Source organism: Lithobates pipiens, unplaced genomic scaffold (assembly GCF_037356315.1).
Source record: "Lithobates pipiens isolate NorthernLeopardFrog02 unplaced genomic scaffold, aLitPip1_a1.2 Scaffold_25, whole genome shotgun sequence".
Taxonomy (NCBI): Eukaryota; Metazoa; Chordata; class Amphibia; order Anura; family Ranidae; genus Lithobates; species Lithobates pipiens.
The window spans coordinates 91,991,909-92,009,637 of NW_027507787.1; the positions used below are offsets into that span (position 1 = coordinate 91,991,909).

At 44.0% G+C, this 17,729-nt stretch overlaps 1 protein-coding gene across 1 annotated transcript in view; it reads right to left on the minus strand.

Annotated features, from left to right (window-relative positions):
* TCIRG1 (T cell immune regulator 1, ATPase H+ transporting V0 subunit a3) overlaps window positions 1-11,667 on the minus strand; it is a 65,185-nt gene extending 53,518 nt beyond the window's left edge. The window contains exons 1-3 of the mRNA XM_077454677.1: window positions 11,505-11,667; window positions 6,208-6,332; window positions 4,284-4,362 (exon numbers count right to left, since the gene is read on the minus strand). Of these exons, the coding sequence (XP_077310803.1) occupies window positions 4,284-4,362; window positions 6,208-6,324 (196 nt within the window). The 5' untranslated portion in view covers window positions 6,325-6,332; window positions 11,505-11,667. The remainder of the gene's footprint in view (window positions 1-4,283; window positions 4,363-6,207; window positions 6,333-11,504) is intronic.
* Between the last annotated feature and the right edge of the window lie 6,062 nt (window positions 11,668-17,729).

Here is a 17,729-nt window from a genome sequence, read left to right on the forward strand (position 1 = left end):
GGCCCTTATCTGCTCCTTCTTGCAGGAACTCCAGGATAAAAGAAACCTCTTATAAAGGATCTGCCAGATGCTGTGCACCAGGAGTTGAAAACTTACCAGAGGAATTTATTCCAAAGTCTGGAACAACTCTTTCTGCTAGATGGTTGGTTGCTACCCTCCTAACAAATCCTTTTCTCCTCAAAAGCTGGTCCTCAGAAGCCAAGCTGTGAGTATTAGCTTTGCTAAGGCCTGGTGAAGCAGGGGACCTTGTATCAGCAGGTCTTGTCTCAACGATACGGTTTGAGTTGCATCTGTAGAAGGGATGAAAACCAAGCCCTCTTGGGCCAGAAGGGAGTGATGAGGATTACTGTAGTATCCTCTTTCTGGATTTTTGTTATGACCCGAGGGATAAGCTGAAAAGGGGGAAAAGCTTGGCAGAGGTCAAATTTCCAACTGTGTGCCAGAGCATCTACCCCCAGGGATGACTTGTTTCTGTCCAGGCAAAAGAAGAGAGACACCTGTGTATTTTTCCGAGTCACAAAGGGATCCACTCTTGGCTGCCCCCATTTCTTCAAGACCATATGGAAGATATCTGGGTTCAATCGCCACTCCACTTCGTAATACTGGTCTCTGCTGAGGAAGTCTACTACCCCGTTTAGAGTCCCCTTTAGGTGGACCATGGACAAGGATAGAGTATGGAGCTCTGCCCATCTTAGAATGCTTCCTGCTAGTCACTGAAGAGCTCGGCTTCTGGTGCCCCCGTCTGTTTATGTAGGCCACCGCCGTGGCGTTGTCTGACAGGATCTGTATATGCAGTGCCTCAACTTCTTCGGCAAACATCAGTAAAGCCATTTCTATTGCCTTCAGCTCTCTCTAATTTGAGGACCTTACTGCTTCTCTCGTGGACCACGAGCCCACGGACCGCTCATGTGAGCCCCCAACCCCAGGAGCTGGCATCCATTGTTAATCTTACTTGGATTGGGAAGGACTATAACAGGCAAGGTATTCAGCAGGTTTCACCACCAAAGACTCCTTTTCACCATGGTGGGGATCTTCACTAGTGAGTCCAGTAAATCTTGCTGGTGATTTTAACAAAAAAAACTTTGCAGAGTTCTGAAGTGTAAATCTATTTATGCCATGTAGCATCCCTGGTTCAGGAGGTTTTTTTACTGAGAAAATGTAATCCTTCCAAAATCTTCTGTACTCTACTGATCGATTTAGCATCTTGAGATTTAGGATGAGACGGAAGTTTCCTGAGGGTTTCTGAATGAAGAATACATATGAGTAGAAACCCTGGAAGAACTCCCCTGTAGGGACCGGAACAATGACTCTCTGGGATTTCAGTTCCTGGATTAGGGACTTGATGGCGAGAGCCTTGGTTGGATCTCTTGGGGCATTTGTCACCAAGAATCTTTTTGGAGGTTCTTCTGCGAATTCGATCATGTATCCCTGGGAGAGAATGTTTACAATAAACTGGTTTGATGTAAAGCCTCTCCACTGTGGAAGAAACTCTTGGAGTCTTCCCCCGCCAGGAGGGAGGAGTTACTGCGGCTTTCCGGAATTAACAGGAAGATTGAAGAGCACTCCACTCCTACCTTTGGGCATCTGTAAAGACCATGGTTTCCTTTTGCTCTGCGTTTTCCCTTTGTGCTGTCCTTTTTGAGGCTGAAAAAAAAAAAATCTGCTTCTTCTTGACCGGAAAGGATTTATTTTTAACAGCCGTTTGGTCAAGAATGGCCTGGTTTTTAGCCATAAGGCCCTCCTAGCCAAGTTTGTTAAAGCGGCAGGCCTGGCCAACATGCTTTTAGATTCTGCGGAGGCATCTGCAATATACGATACTGCTGCAGGTAAAGTGGGGTGTAAAAAAACCCACAGGAGAAAATAGCCCAGAGTAACAAAAGGACACAGTCCCTTACCTTGGCCTTGCTGGAGCCTTGCCCTCTTATCCGCTGCATTGTCCTCCATAGCACTGCGGTCACATAGTAAAAGAAATCTGGTTCCGAATTCAAAAACGCCACCGCTCTAAACCGGAAGTTTAAGAAGGCACCAGGTGACCCTGCCCTCTCCCACTGCGCTTGCGGCCAGAAAAGAGGCTACGCGCCCGACCCGGAAGTGCTGCTTCTTCCTGAACACTGCACAGGATGTGGCCTAGGACTCTCCTCGGCCACCAGAACCGCCTCCAACCCACGATGCAGGGGGACCACAGCAAACCCCCCCCATCTGGCAAGAAAAAAGGGCAGCACTCCCAGGCATTACAGGCTCTCCCTGAGCACGGAATGGGAACATCCAGCAAGAGGCAAGTGGCAGGATCACTCTCCTGGCATAAAAATGACAGGTGAGAACCTTTCGTCTCCCAGGAAAGCCCTGAGAGACCATGGCTCCCACCAGAGGCATTCCTCCGGCTGGAGGAAACACAAAAAACTGATGGAAGCAACGTGGCGGCCTCATGATAAAGATTTGATTGATGAAGTGTTTCCTGTGGGAGGAGGAGCCATGATCTTTCGGGTGCTGTCCTGAAAGACGTTTTGGGAAACAACACTTTCTCATTTCAAGGCACCTGTCTCAGGCCTGGACACACATTTGCGGCTTCCTGCCACACAACTCATGGCTGGGGGTCCTGTCTCGCTACACTGATACTGTTTTTTAAGTCAACAACCTGGCAAACAACCTCACACCTGCTCATATACAGTTTTAGCCTAAACTCGCATCTTTGTGGTTGGGGAAATGTGTGCAAAATCAAGGGCGTTACCGACCTGCAGAAAAACGCGCTGCACTTTAGCAGACACACTTTAGAAGTGTGCTATTCATTTTTAAAGAGGTAGTTTAGTCCACAGGCAGCTAAGGCTTACTTATTAGGTACAGTAAATACTGCATTTCCTAAACTTGCACCATTTAGGAGATATTCACATTTGTAGCGGCCAGCGGCGCTGCCGATGCATGCGCACTTGAATGTGCCGTCCATTCAGAGTGTTGTGCCACAAGCGTGACTCCCCTGCGCATGTGCAGAATTGCCGTAATTTCTGCCCGGACATTCAAATGGTCAAACCACACGATCCTGGGAGGAAGACTGGGAGAGTATGGAAGCCCTGTCAGCACGCCACTGGTGGGATCTGTTTTTCAGGTAAGTCTGTGATAATGTGCTAGTATGTGGTGCGTACAAGCATATTATGACATTAGCCTGTAGGGTGGCCATTATTTTGTTAAAGAAACGTCACCATTTCTCTAATGCAACCTTTTTATTCCCCAAGAACCCTTAAAATAATTTTGTGGTTGCTGAGGAACCCCTGTTAAAAAAAGAATTATGCCTGCAGCTTATAGTACGATTAGCATTAAAAATGTCAAAGGTTTTAAAATAAGAATAAGCCCTGGTTCACATTAATGCTACTTTCAAATCATGCTACTTCACTTGAGGTAGCATGATTTCAAAGTAGCACATCAGCGTGATTTCAGTTGCTACTTGAAAGACATCTGTGCGACGTCATGCAAGTCGCACCCGTAAATCAGCAAAAGTAATGCAAGAACTACTTTTGCAAATCGTTGCGGCACCTTAAAGTCGGCGTTGCACCGATTGGAACAGTGCCATTGCTGGCATTGTCATCGCATCACAAATCGCTCCAATGTGAATGAGGGCTAAGTACTGTGGCATATAGTGTCCATGTTAACATTAATGGTTGGTTTAGAAGTAGTGGAAATTATCCCCTTGCATTGGTGATCAGTGAAGGTTGGAGATCCATCCCCAATTGCTCAAGGAACCCCTAGCAACCTCAGGAGGAACCCTAGGGTTCCACTGAATCCTGTCTGAAAAACACTGCTCTAATGGCACCCCCATCAGCAACCATGGAACTTTTTTTTTCACATGCCAAACTGCACCACAGTGCTGCTCAGTGCAATTTTTTTAACAAAAAAAGTTGGGGACTTTTCCCAGCGTTTCTGTGGGTAGGGCAACCCACTGAAATGAATAGGCTGCCCTACACGCAGAACATAGCCACATAAATGTGAACCAAGCTAAAGCAGGGACTAAGCACGTCTTCCCACAGTAGCTAGTATCATACTACCAGTGTAGATAACATTCCTCAGTGGCTCTCATGTGCAGTCCTTGACCTCCCTATGATGGAACATGAATACTGAGCTGGTTTACTTTGTGTGTTTCATTATGCGGCGATTGTTATTTGTCTTTGTATAGTGCTGCTTGCTTATGGTAAGAATTCTCTCAAACCCTGATGCAGTAAGAAATTTTCTCATTTGTGAACTCAGCTTAAAAAGTTTAGGTACCCCGGATCTGAAGGCAATGCCCCCACACTCACCAAAAGTTGTTTCCATGTCGTCACAACGCCGAATCTCTGAGACATAGCGACGCTGAAAGGCGTTAACATTTTGGTTCAGCTGCAGAAAAAAAAAAAAAAAAAAAAAAAACAATCAGGTATAAGTAATAAGTAGGAACTGCACAGAAGAAAATGTCTCTTTGACTGAACAAGACAATTATAGACAATCTTTAAGACCTCTTTCACACTGAAGGCAGTTTTCAGGCATTTTAGCTCTATAAATAGCGCCTGAAAAACGCCCCCCATGCCACCTCAATGTGAAAACCCCAGTGCTTTCACACTGGGGCAGTGCGCTTGCAGGGCGTCAGAAAAAACCCTGCAAGCAGTATCTTTGGGGCAGTTTGGGAGCGGTGTATACACCGCTCCCAAAACGCCCCTACCCTTTGAAATGAATGGGCAGCGCTAACAAATCACCCGCACCTTCGGCAGCGCTGCAACACGGGTGATTTTAACCCATTCTTCGGCCGCTAGCATAGGATAAAAGCGCCCCGCTACCGGCTAAAAAAAAAAAAAAAAACAGCTAAAACAACGGTAAAGCGCCAGTAAAACTAGCCATGCTACAGTCTGAAAGGGGTCTGAGACTTTCAAAATATATGTAAAACCAATCAACTTTTTGGACTGCGAATTATACCACTGAAAATGTTGTTTTCTGTTATAGGTATTCAATAAATGCATAAAATACTTGTTGATCCCACCAGAAATCTTGTGAGCTGATGTGCACTTTGTCAATTACATTGGCCCCAGCTATCCAGTGACAGGACAAGATTCTTTTGTATGAAGGCAAAAAGTGAACCCCTTACCTATTTAACTATTTCAGCCGCAGAAAGGCTGCCTTTTTTTCACCACCTGCTGAAGGACCCGCAGCTATCTCCGCGGTCTACCAAACACCTTACTCTGTTATAGAGGAGAGGAAAGGGAAGGTGTTCTGTAGTCCTAATACCTCCTGTCCCAGGGTGGCAAGGCTACTCCTCCATAGATACGGTATGGTAAATGAGCATTGTCACACACGACTAGAAGTGTGTTACAGGCAGAAAAACACGAAAAAAATGAAAAAAAATGAATAAAAAATGTAGCCACGACACCTAAGGTCTGGTAAAGCCACACCGTATTACATTTAAGGCCTCTGTCACACCAAGTGTATTAATGTGTACCTTGTGCAAGGGCCGTGTATACCCGTACTGAAATGCACAGGTGTTCAATGCATCCTGGTGCAGGACAATGATATCTACTAGGATGCAGCAGCCGCATACAATTTGACATCCGTTAGAGTGCGTGTCCCCGAACTCACACTGTCTACATTGGGGGCTATGTACAGGTGCCCACACAGACATCAATGGAACTGCCTGCACAAAACCTCTGTGCATCCCTGCATGCCCCAAGTGAACAAGGCCTAATATTTACTGTACCTGTCACAGTTGCACTAGGCTCCTTGACATAGTTGGCATATGACCACACCTGTATGCCTGTCTTCTGTTAAGACAAACTGGCCAATTGTCTAGTTGTTCATAAACATAATAATATTAAGGCAGTGGGTTAACTAAGGGAGTGCAAATATTTAACAGCTTTTGTTAGCGGTTTACTTAACAGCAATGGAGGTCAACTTTCATATTTCTTGGAGAAATATTTGGGCTAGCATTATGGATCCTTGTCGGTCACTCACAGATTTCATCTAACCCACAAGGAATCTTAAGCTGACCGAATTAACCACTTAAAGACGCTACAAAAAGCGAAAATTTCCAAAGTGCGGCCCCGCACCCCCAGACCGACGACGTGCGGCCCCCACACCCCCAGACCGACGACGTGCGGCCCCCACACCCCCAGACCGACAACGTGCAGCCCCCACACCCCCAGACCGACGACACCTATTTTTTTTTTTTTTTTTTAACGGATCACAAAATATACTTACATCTCTGAATTCCACCAGTCCAAGTTCTCCCAGCTCACTGACGCACTGATATTCACAGCCCGACTGCAGGTACAGCTGAGCCAGACACATCTCCTCCCCTCTAAAAAGGGAGCCCATCTTGTCATCTAAAAAAAAAAAAAAAAAAAAAAAAAAAAAAAATTTAAAAAACACAGTAGGTTACAGAAGCAGGGAACAGAGTACAGGAGCATGAGAAGCCTATGAAATCCCATCTGAAAAGTTAATACGGGAGTCAAAGTTGTTGCGGTAATGCACTTTATCAGCCCCAAAGGAATAAATAGTATAGGTGATAATTGCACATTTTCTGGTTTAGCCTCCACCCCCAAAATAAAATGCTAAAGATGTCACTCAAATGCCATAGGATTATTGTGACTGCAATATTTCCAGTTAGTCAACTGATGGTGGAATGATAGAAGGATGGGGGAATTTCCCAAATATTTACATTTATTTAAAGGACAACGTCATGTTTAGACTTTGCTGCAAAGGTCGTGCGGAGCACAGTGACCTTTGAATAGGTAGTTTGGCTGGTGGTTGTCTGGTTGCATATGAAATGTGGGGATGTAGAAGGGGGCCATTTAGCCGGTAACTCACCCCCCCTCCCCAAGGACACCCATCATGTTTCTCTGGCTCTGCACGCTCTTTGGTGGACCCAGGACCAGCATGGTGGGTGCAACTATGTAGAGGCAAGGGAGATCAGCAAACATCTGTGCACTTCTCTCCCTTTCCTGTTACTGACCCCAAATCAATGTGCAAACTTTCCCCAGCTGGTATCACTGGGTAAGAAGTTAATGGAACGCAATCTGTGATCCATTAGCCTTACTGGGGACAGGTGAGATATCAGGGGTATTTAAAACCCAGTGGCTGGTATGAAGCACCTTTAAAAGTCCTCCCTTGCGATGGGGCTGTGCCTGCAAAGCAAAGGTTAACTGCTTGTTTCTGTCTTGGGAACTGGGTAACATTTTACTTACCCAATATTTAACTTCCCACTTTTACGCACTGCTAGTCCAGTCCCCGAGGCCTCTTCTTCCCTGTTCTCTGGCAGTCTATGGTCAAGACCAGTGGAAGCCCCATAGTCCTACATTGGATGTAAGGACGCTGAGGGACATTCCACTGCCCGGTGTAGTCACACTGCAAGGGAGAACTTTTAAATTCTTCCAGAGTTGGGCTTTGAAGTTCACTTTTAGAAACAGGTTACACCTTTATTTAGGGTGCAACATGTTCTTTAGCATTTCCCCCCCACCCCTTCCCGTGACAGCGGGTGATTGTTCCCCCTCCCAGCCTCTGTCACATTTTAAAATTGGCCTTGCTGTGCAGGACTCTGCACAGATCTGTAAGTGAATAAACTACAAGTACCACCTCCCACTGTGGCAGACAGCTTGTAGTTCTAAATAGATTACGCGTACGCTGATACGCACACTAAAAGTCCATGGATTCTTCCTCCAGCTTTCTAACTGAAAGCCCTTATGGAGGTACAGGCAAAGAGCTGTCAGCAGTGTCTGCAGGAGCCTGACATTATACCACCAAGCCACTAAATCATAGGTGCAATATTTTGCAGGCTACGGTAAAACACCCCACAACAAATGACATTTTATCCTGCAAAAACATGTGCGTTTATTCTTTTTTTAAAGGTGAACTAAGTGCTCATGCACACGGACGTTTTAAAAAACTGGCTGCAAAGCTAGCTCCGATGCCTGGAAAAATCGTTGTTAAAAACATGATTTTTACCGCGTTTTGCATTGGCGTTTTTGCGCGTTTTTTAGCGTTAGCGTTAAGTAGCGTTTTTTAAGAAACACATCTCTTGGCTATAGCACTCAGAAAACAAAGAAAATATGTTGCGCGTTTATGCGCGTTTTCCCGCGATTCGCGTTTTTACAGCTCTAGCTCCACGCCACGGAACGCACTGGTCCTGGGTTTTTTTTACAGCTTAAAAACGCCTATGCCATTTGCAGCTCAAAAACGCCTAGGTGGGCATGAAGCCATAGACTAACATGGACAGCCGTTTTTAAGCTGCAAAAAAAGCTCAAAAAAGTGGCTGTAAAAACGTCCGTGTGCATGAGGCCTTAGCCTTTGAAACTACGTGCACACTGAACATTTGGCCCATGTGTGTCAAATCCGGCGGTTTCAGGCACCTGGGAGGCAGTGGTGCAGTGTCCAGCCATGCAGCCAGCAGCCTGTCAAAATCTATGACTGGCTGAAGTACACAACGGCTGTATGCTGCCCTAATTCACATTTAAAGGGGCCGTAAACCATTGAGCTGAAAAACCTCTTGTAGTGCACCAGCCCTCCAGAACTGAGCCAGATCATTCCTGCGACAGGGACGAGCACACCTACTCCAGCCGGTGCCTCAGGTCCTAATTGGATAGATTGATAGCAGCGCAGCCATTGGCTCCTGCTGCTGGCAATCAAATCCAATGACGCAGGAGCTGGGGGGGCGGAGCCAAGTCCTGCAGTCTGTCAATGGACGCAGCAGCAGGACACAGGAGCACGCCCGCATGGGTGCCCCAAGGGAGAGAGCTTCTCCGATGGGACACTCAAGAAGAGGAGGAGCCAGGAGCGCCGCTGAGGGACCCCAGAAGAGGAAAATCAGGGCCACCTCTGTGCAAAACTAACTGCTCAGAGGAGCCAAGTATGACTTGTTTGTTAAAAGTGATTTTTTTTTTGTTTATCATGCAATTTTCCTGCAATTCTTCATGTGTTTGGGGTGCCATTCACTGCAGGTGGATGCGATTCCCGCACCTGCAGCCACATGCAGAAGTGTGAACCTGGCATCAGGCTGTGCATTCAGAAATGCATGGCCAGAATTCCTACATAGTGAACATACGTCCCAGAACCCATATGAATCTAGGCACGAGTAGTGCTCTGCAGCTGCGTATTTCAGCCGGTCATAGATTTCAACAGGCCGCTGGCTCAACACTGGCACCTTGGCTTCCTGGGCACCCAAAAATGCTGCAATATTGACAAACCAAACGGCCAGCGTGCCAAGGCTTAAATCTATCTAAACTGATAAGAGGCATGGATGAACTCAGCTATGAGGAAGGATTAGAGGAACACAATGTATTCTCTCTTGAGAAGAGGAGATTAAGGGGGGGGGGAATATGATCAACATGTACAAATACATAAGTGGTCCATATAGTGACCTTCCTGTTGAGTTATTCATTTTACGGTCATCACAGAGGACAAGGGGGCACTTTTTACGTCTAGAGGAAAAGAGATTTCATCTCCAAATATGGAAAGGTTTCTTCACAGTAACAGCTGTGAAAATATGGCATAGACTCCCCCGCCAGAGGTGGTTCTGGCCAGCTCAGTAGATTTTTTTTTTTTTTTTTTTTTTTAAAGCAGACGTGGATTCTTTCCTTAATGTACACAATATAACTGGATACTAATATTTTATAGGTAAAATTGATCCAGAGAAAATCAGATTGCCTCTTGGATCAGGAAGGAAATTGAATCATGCATTTTTTGCCTTCCTCTGGATTAGGGTTGACAACCAGCAGTAAATTTACTGACAGTTTGTATAAAAAAAAAGTGATTTTTTTTTTTTACAGCTGCCAGTAAATATCAGGGGCTGATAATTTCATGTTGTGTTGACTTTTTAATCGTAAATCGTAATCGTAATCGTAAAATGACTTTGTTATAGGTGGGGTTGCACCAGTACTAGTATCTGTGCCGAGTATTTGCACAAGTACTCGTGCAAATGCATGATACCTGGAACTGATACTTTCAGGCTGTCAGTGGTTCTCCCCAGTGCTAAAGAAGTCCAGTAAACTGTCAAAAAAAAAAAAAAAGCAAAAAAGCAGCGGCAATGTTTAACAACATTGCTCAGCCCTGAAACACAAATAAAAAGAAGCATTGTTTCTTTTTGTATATTTCTGTTTCTTCATCTGCAGATCAATGGGATGAACAAATGTTCCTCTATTTAACCCCTTAATAATCCTTAATTTACTCTTATAAACGATAAACAAATGAATACTCTTTGTTTGCTTTGTTAGACCCCTTTCACTCTGGGGTGCTTTGCAGGCGCTACAGATATACAGAAATAGCGCCTGCAAAGTGCCCTGAAAGAACAGCTCCTGTGTCTGAAGCGGAGCGCTGGCAGGACGCTAAAAAAAAAATCCTGCTAGCAGCATCTTTGGAGCGGTGTGTATACCGCTCCTCCCTATTGAAATCAATGGGGCAGCGTGGCTATACCACCGACAAAGCTCTGCTGCAGCAGTGCTTTGCAGGTGGATTTAACCCTTTTTTGGCCCGCTTGCGGGGGGTTAAAAGCTCCCCGCTAGCAGCCGAGTACCTTGGCAAATACGATGGTACAGCGCCGCTAAGAATAGCGGCACTTTACTGCCAACGTCGCCCCCACATGAAAGTGGCCCTAGTGAATATTTTTACACATTTCACATTGAAAAACACTAAATAAAAAAAAAAAAAATAAAAAATAAAAAAAAAAGGATTTAATTTGTAAATAACTTTTCAATACTTTGTACCAGTTAAAGCAAAACAGTTGTGGTAGGTATCGGTAATGGCAAGTACTTAAAAAATAAAAAGTACTTGTACTCATTGTAAAAAAATAAAATAATAGTTTCCAGTAAAAAACGTGCTCCGCCAGTAAATGTTCTATGTTTTGTCAGTAAAAAATGCTGCGGGTAGGTTGCTCTGAATCAACTGTTGAAGGACTGTGTATATGGGATTGTATTTTTTTTTTGGTTGAATTAGATGGTCTTTTTTTAATTTAATTATGTAACTATCCAAAACAAAAAAAAAAAACTAAAAGAGAAAGAAAGCCGGACATACAGTTTGATACAAATAGCTGGCTGGCTTCTACACAGTTAATCGCACAACTCAGCTGAGGTTAAAACAATCAAACAAACCTTAACCTGCAGCAAACTATGGCTGCTCAAATGTTAATCGCTGCCATCAGCAAAGGCTTCCAATCACGCAAAGCAGGGATTAAGGGAACCTTTACGTATACTCAAAAATGATATATATAAAAAAAAAAAAAAAAAAAAAAAAAAAAAAGGGAAAGGAAAATATTAGATTGTAAGCTCTTCTGAGCAGGGTCCTCTTAATCCTCTTGCATTTTATTGCATCTGTATTGTCTCCTTTTTATATTGTAAATTGCTGGCGCTATATAAATCCTGAATAATAATAATAATAGGAGACTTATGCTAATGTACAATATATGTGTAAAGCATTGACAGTGCTATATAAGAACCTTTAATGCATAAAATAAAATAAGAGTTAAATGCCAGCATGGCCAGGGAGCAGAAATAAAAACAAAGCCCTACCTGAATCAGAGAGCAGCAGAGCAAGCTTTGGCTTTGGAATTTGCAGAGATCACTTCCTGTATGTTGTGTCCTGCTGATCACAGTCCTGGGGGAGGGCAAGGGACAGGGAGGAGGGCCAGGGCAGCTTGTGGTAGGACTGTAGGGAGCAGAGGGCTGGGAAAGAGGCAGACACACACAGTAAAAGGGCTGGATCTTCATAAGGAAATAGTGTGGTTAGAAAACAGTATCGGTCACATGAGTTTGATTCATTGAAAGGGAGGGAATTTCCACTGTGGGTTTGCAGATGTTATATATATATATATATATATATATATATATATATATATATATATATATATATATATATATGTATATATATATATATATAATGTTTTATTTTTTTCCCCCATTTAATTTATTGTGATCAAAGCTACAGAAGGGTATCAGGGACAAAGGAAAACCACTTCAGGCCCGGAAGATTTTACCCTCTTCTTGACCAAAACACTTTTTCGCGATTCACTTTAAGGATGGGTTCACACTGGAGCGATGCAGGAACGCCGCAAATCTGCGGCGTTTTCCCGCATCGCATGCCTCCCGCCAGCAGTTCACACTGCCCTATGCGGACTGCTGGGAGTGTCAGTGAAACCTTAAAGAGGGATTCCACCAAAAAAAAAAAAATATTAAAAGCCAGCAGCTATAAATACTACAGCTGCTGACTTTTAATAAATGGACACTCACCTGTCCCGGGTTCCAGCGATGCCGGCAGCCGAGGTGAGGGAATCAGGAAGTGAAGCGAATCGGCTTCTTTTCCCGGTTCCCTACTGCGCATGCGCGAGCTGCGCCGCGCAATGGGAAATCTCCGCGCTGTCACTGGGACCCGTGTGTGTCCCAGCAGACAGCGCGGCAGGGCAGGAAATGGCGTAGACTCCCACGGGAGTCTATGCCCGGAAGTGGGTGAAAATACCTGTCTTTGACAGGTATCTCCACCCCCCTCCCCCCTGAAAGGCGTCAATTGTGACACCAGAGGGGGGGAGGGATCCAATCAGCGGAGGTTCCACTTTAGGGTGGAATCCCGCTTTAATGACACCCCCAGATCAGTTCGCATATCGCAGTGCGATCTGCAAACTCGGACAGGAATCGGATCGCATGGTGTGAACACCCATGCGATCCGATTCTGCTGCGGACCAAAAAAAGGGTCCTGTGCGAGTTTGGGGCGGGTGCGATGCGAATTAAGCCATACTATCTGTATGGCTGAACTCGCATCGCACAGAGATTGGATGCGATCTGCAGTGTGGTGCGAATCACATCCGGTTCTCGCTGCCGCAGCGGTGTGAACCCAGCCTAACTGACAATTGCACAGCCGTGCGACTTTGCACCCAAACAAAATTGATGTCCTTTTTTTTCTACAGAAATAGAGCTTTCTTTTGGTGGTATTTGATCACCTCTTCGATTTTTTTTTTTTTTGCTATAAAAAAAAAAAGAGCGGACATTTTTGAAAAAAAAAATCAATATTTTTTACTTTTTGCTATAATAAATATCCCCCCCCCAAAAAAAAATCGCAATAAGCGTCTTGATTGGTATGTGCAAAAGTTATACGTCTACAAAATAGGGGATATTTTTATGGCATTTTTATTATTCATTTTTTTTTATTAGTAATGGCAACAATTTGCAATTTTTATTGTGACTGTGACATTATGACGGACACTTTTGACACTATTTTGGGACCATTGTCATTTATACGGTGATCAGTGCTATAAAAATGCACTGATTACTGTGTAAATTACACTGGCAGGGAAGGGGTTAAACACTAGGGGGCGATCAAGGGGTTAAGTGTGTCCTAGGGAGTGATTCTAACTGTGGGGGTGGGATTCCACTCACGTGACAGCGATCACTGCTCCCGATCACAGGAAGCAGTAGATTCATGTCACAAGGCAGAATGGGGAAATGCCTTGTTTACATAGGCATCTCCCCGTTCTGCGGCTCCGTGACACGATCGCCAGGAGAGCAGTGGACATCGAGTCCGCGGGTCCCTGGCAATTAAAGGGGACATACAGATATTATTTGTTCACCACTGTTATTGTGCCGACGTATATCGGCATGCAGCGGTTGGCAAGTTGTTAAAGTGATGACAAACTCTTAACCACTTAAGGGCCAAGACTATTTCTGACATTTGTTGTTTACAAGTTAAAATCTGTATTTTTTGCTAGAAAATTACCCAGAACCCCCAAACATTATATATATATATATATATATATATATATATATATATATATATATATATATATATATATATATATTTTTAGCAGAGACCCTGGAGAATAAAATGGAGATTGTCGCAATACTTTGTCAAATGTCAAACCGTTTTTGCGCAGAAATTTGTAGGGGAAAAAAAAGACACCTTTTGAATAATAAAAATAAGAAAACAGTAGTTAGCCCAATTTTTTTATAAAAAAAAAGTAAATTGATATCTAATATATCATGGTTTAATATTGTACATGCTCGTGGAATGGCGACAAATTACAATACTTAAACATCTCCATAGGCGCAATCCCTGATAGGATATGTACTGGCGGCAAATAGGTTCTATGTAATTCTTGCCATATGATGTCGCAAAGTGATTGCTGCTTATAATGGATATGACACTATATTCTCTGTAATCGGAATTTCTGACAGATGTTGATTTTTTCTGTTTGTTTTATTTTCTTTAATAAACTTCTTTTGAGAAAAAAAAAAAAAAACAATAAATCTCCACAGGCGACGATTTAATAATTTTTACAGGTTACCTTTTTAGCCCTTGTACACACGGTCAGACATTCCGGCGGAAAATGTCAGATCGGACCGCATTGTCGAATAATCCGACTGTGTGTGGGCTCCATCGGACTGTTTCTGTCGGAATATCCGACGGACAAAGTTTTAGAGCTGGGCTATAAAACTTTCCGACAACATGATCCGATCGGACTTTGTCCGATTGTGTGTGGAGAATTCCGATCAGACAAAGTGCCACGCATGCTCAGATCAAATTCCTAGACCAAAGCTATTGGCTACTAGCTTGAACGTAGTCCCGTCGCAACGAAATAACGTCATCACGTTACGTACGATCGGATTTTCCGACAACTTTGTCCAACCATGTGTATGCAACACTGGTTTCGGTTTGTTGTTGGAATGTCCGACCGTGTGTACAAGGGCTTGGAGTTACTGAGGAGATCTAGTGCTAGAATTATTGCTCTCAGTCTAACGTTTGTGGGGATACCTCAAATGTGTGGTTTACATTTACATATGTACATAGTACATTTACATATGTGGGCACGACTTGCGTATGCGTTCGCTTCTGTGCATGAGCTCGGACGAACAGGGTACTTTCAAAAATTGTTTTTTTCTTTTTTATCTTACTTTTTATTTTTACACTGTCCGTTTAAAAAAAATGTTTTTGATCACTTTTATTCCATCTTGCCCTCACTCGACTTCCTGCCCATCACTCCATGGGAACAGATCATTTCTGCCACTGCTGATCTCTCCGGTAAGCGGGCAGAGACCAACGGGAAGTGGCGGGGTGGGGGTCACCTCTCCTGCTCACTGTGTAAAAATATACCAGGGTCATGGCAGCTAGCTGCCATAACCCCCAGTATTTAATGCCAAAGTAGCAACATATATACACGGTGGGCAGTGGCGACTGGTGCTCAAAAATTATTATTTTTGGGGGGGGGGGGGGGGGGGGCGCAAGCAAAAAAAACATCAATTGCAGCCATAGCCACTGTTCCCATCAATTGCAGTCACTGTGCCCATCAATTGCTGCCACTGTGCCTATTGAATGCTGCCACTTTCACCCCCTTTTGCCAGTGTCACTAAGCGATCATTTTTCTGATCGCTGCATGTGTCGCTAGGTAGCTAGTTATTTTTTTAGGTTCACCGCCAGGTTTTTATATCGCTAGGTACCCCGATATACTACCCAATAATGGTTTTAACCCCCTGATTGCCGCTAGTTAACCCTTTCACCCCCTTTTGCCAGTGTCACTAAGCGATCGTTTTTCTGATCGCTGCATTAGTGTCGCTACAGTCGCTAGGTAGCTAGTTATTTTTTTAGGTTCACCGCCAGGTTTTTATAGCGCTAGGTACCCCGATATACTACCCAATAATGGTTTTAACCCCCTGATTGCCGCTAGTTAACCCTTTCACCCCCTTTTGCCAGTGTCACTAAGCGATAATTTTTCTGATCGCTGCATGTGTCGCTAGGTAGCTAGTTATTTTTTTAGGTTCACCGCCAGGTTTTTATATCGCTAGGTACCCCGATATACTACCCAATAATGGTTTTAACCCCCTGATTGCCGCTAGTTAACCCTTTCACCCCCTTTTGCCAGTGTCACTAAGCGATCGTTTTTCTGATCGCTGCATTAGTGTCACTACAGTCGCTAGGTAGCTAGTTATTTTTTTAGGTTCACCGCCAGGTTTTTATAGCGCTAGGTACCCCGATATACTACCCAATAATGGTTTTAACCCCCTGATTTCCGCTAGTTAACCCTTTCACCCCCTTTTGCCAGTGTCACTAAGCGATAATTTTTCTGAACGCTGCATCAGTGTCGCTAGTGTCGCTAGGTAGCTAGTTATTTTTTTAGGTTCACCGCCAGGTTTTTATAGCGCTAGGTACCCCGATATACTACCCAATAATGGTTTTAACCCCCTGATTGCTGCTAGTTAACCCTTTCACCCCCTTTCACCAGCGATCACAGTATAAGTGTCACTGGTGACGCTGGTTAGCCAGTTAGTTATTTAGGTTCCCCGTCAGGTTTTTATATAGCGCCAGGGACCCCCATATACTACCTAATAAAAATTTGAACCCCCTGATTGCCCCTAGTTAACCCTTTCACCACTGATCACCGTATAAGTGTTACGGGTGACTCTGGTTAGTTTGTTTTTTATATATAATCCGGAAGGCAGTGCTTGGTTTTCGGGGTCCCGTACGTGGCTAGGCTCCCAAAAAGTCCCCACATGTGGTATCCCCGTACTCAGGAGAAGCAGCAGAATTTATTTTGGGGTGTAATTTGACTTCTGCCCATAGCATGTGTGAGCAATATATCATTTAGTGACAACTTTGTGCAAAAAAAAAAAAAGTTTGTAATATTCCCGCAACTTTTGGCAAAATATAAAATATTCCATGGACTCAACATGCCTCTCAGTAAATAGCTTGGGGTGTCTACTTCCAAAATGGGGTCATTTGGGGGGGTTTTGTGCTATTTTGGCATTTTATGGCCTTCGAAACTGTGATAGGTAGTGAGGAGTTAAATCAAAAATTTGCACCCTTAGAAATCCTGAAGGTGGTGATTGGTTTTCGGGGTGCCGTGCGCGACTAGACTCCCAAAAAGTCCCACACATGTGGTATCCCCGTACTCAGGAGAAGCAGCAGAATGTATTTTTGGGGTGTCATTTCACATATGCCCATAGCATGTGTGAGCAATATATCATTTAGTGACAACTTGGTGCAAAAAAAAAAAGTTTGTAATATTCCCGCAACTTGTGGCAAAATATAAAATATCCCATGGACTCAACATGCCTCTCAGTAAATAGCTTGGGGTGTCTACTTTCCAAAATGGGGTCATTTTGGGGGGTTTTGTGCTATTTTGGCATTTTATGGCCTTCGAAACTGTGATAGGTAGTGAGGAGTTAAATCAAAAATTTGCACCCTTAGAAATCCTGAAGGTGGTGATTGGTTTTCGGGGTGCCGTGCGCGACTAGACTCCCAAAAAGTCCCACACATGTGGTATCCCCATACTCGGGAGAAGTAGCGGAATATATTTTGGGGTGCAATTCCACATATAACCATGGCATGTGTGAGCAATATATCATTTAGTGACAACTTTTTGTAAAAAAATTTTTTTTTTTTTTTTTGTCATTATTCAATCCCTTAGGACAAAAAAAATAAATATTCAATGGGCTCAACATACCCATCAGCAATTTCCTTGGGGTGTCTACTTTCCAAAATGGGGTCATTTGGGGGGATTTGTACTGCCCTGCCAAATCGCATGCCAATTCAGTGGCTATTGCCAGCAATAGCACCGTCCGAATCGGTGCGATGCTTCATTTGTGGCACAGAACCGATCCCCAAAAGTAGTTTCTGTACTACTTTTGGCCACTTTGGGGTGAGATTTGTATAGACATCTGTACAGGAACCGACACAGATGTCTTTGAAATTGCCCCCAAGTCGCACTGACATGCGGGAGCTGAACTCACACTATTTCATTCCTGCTGTCAGTG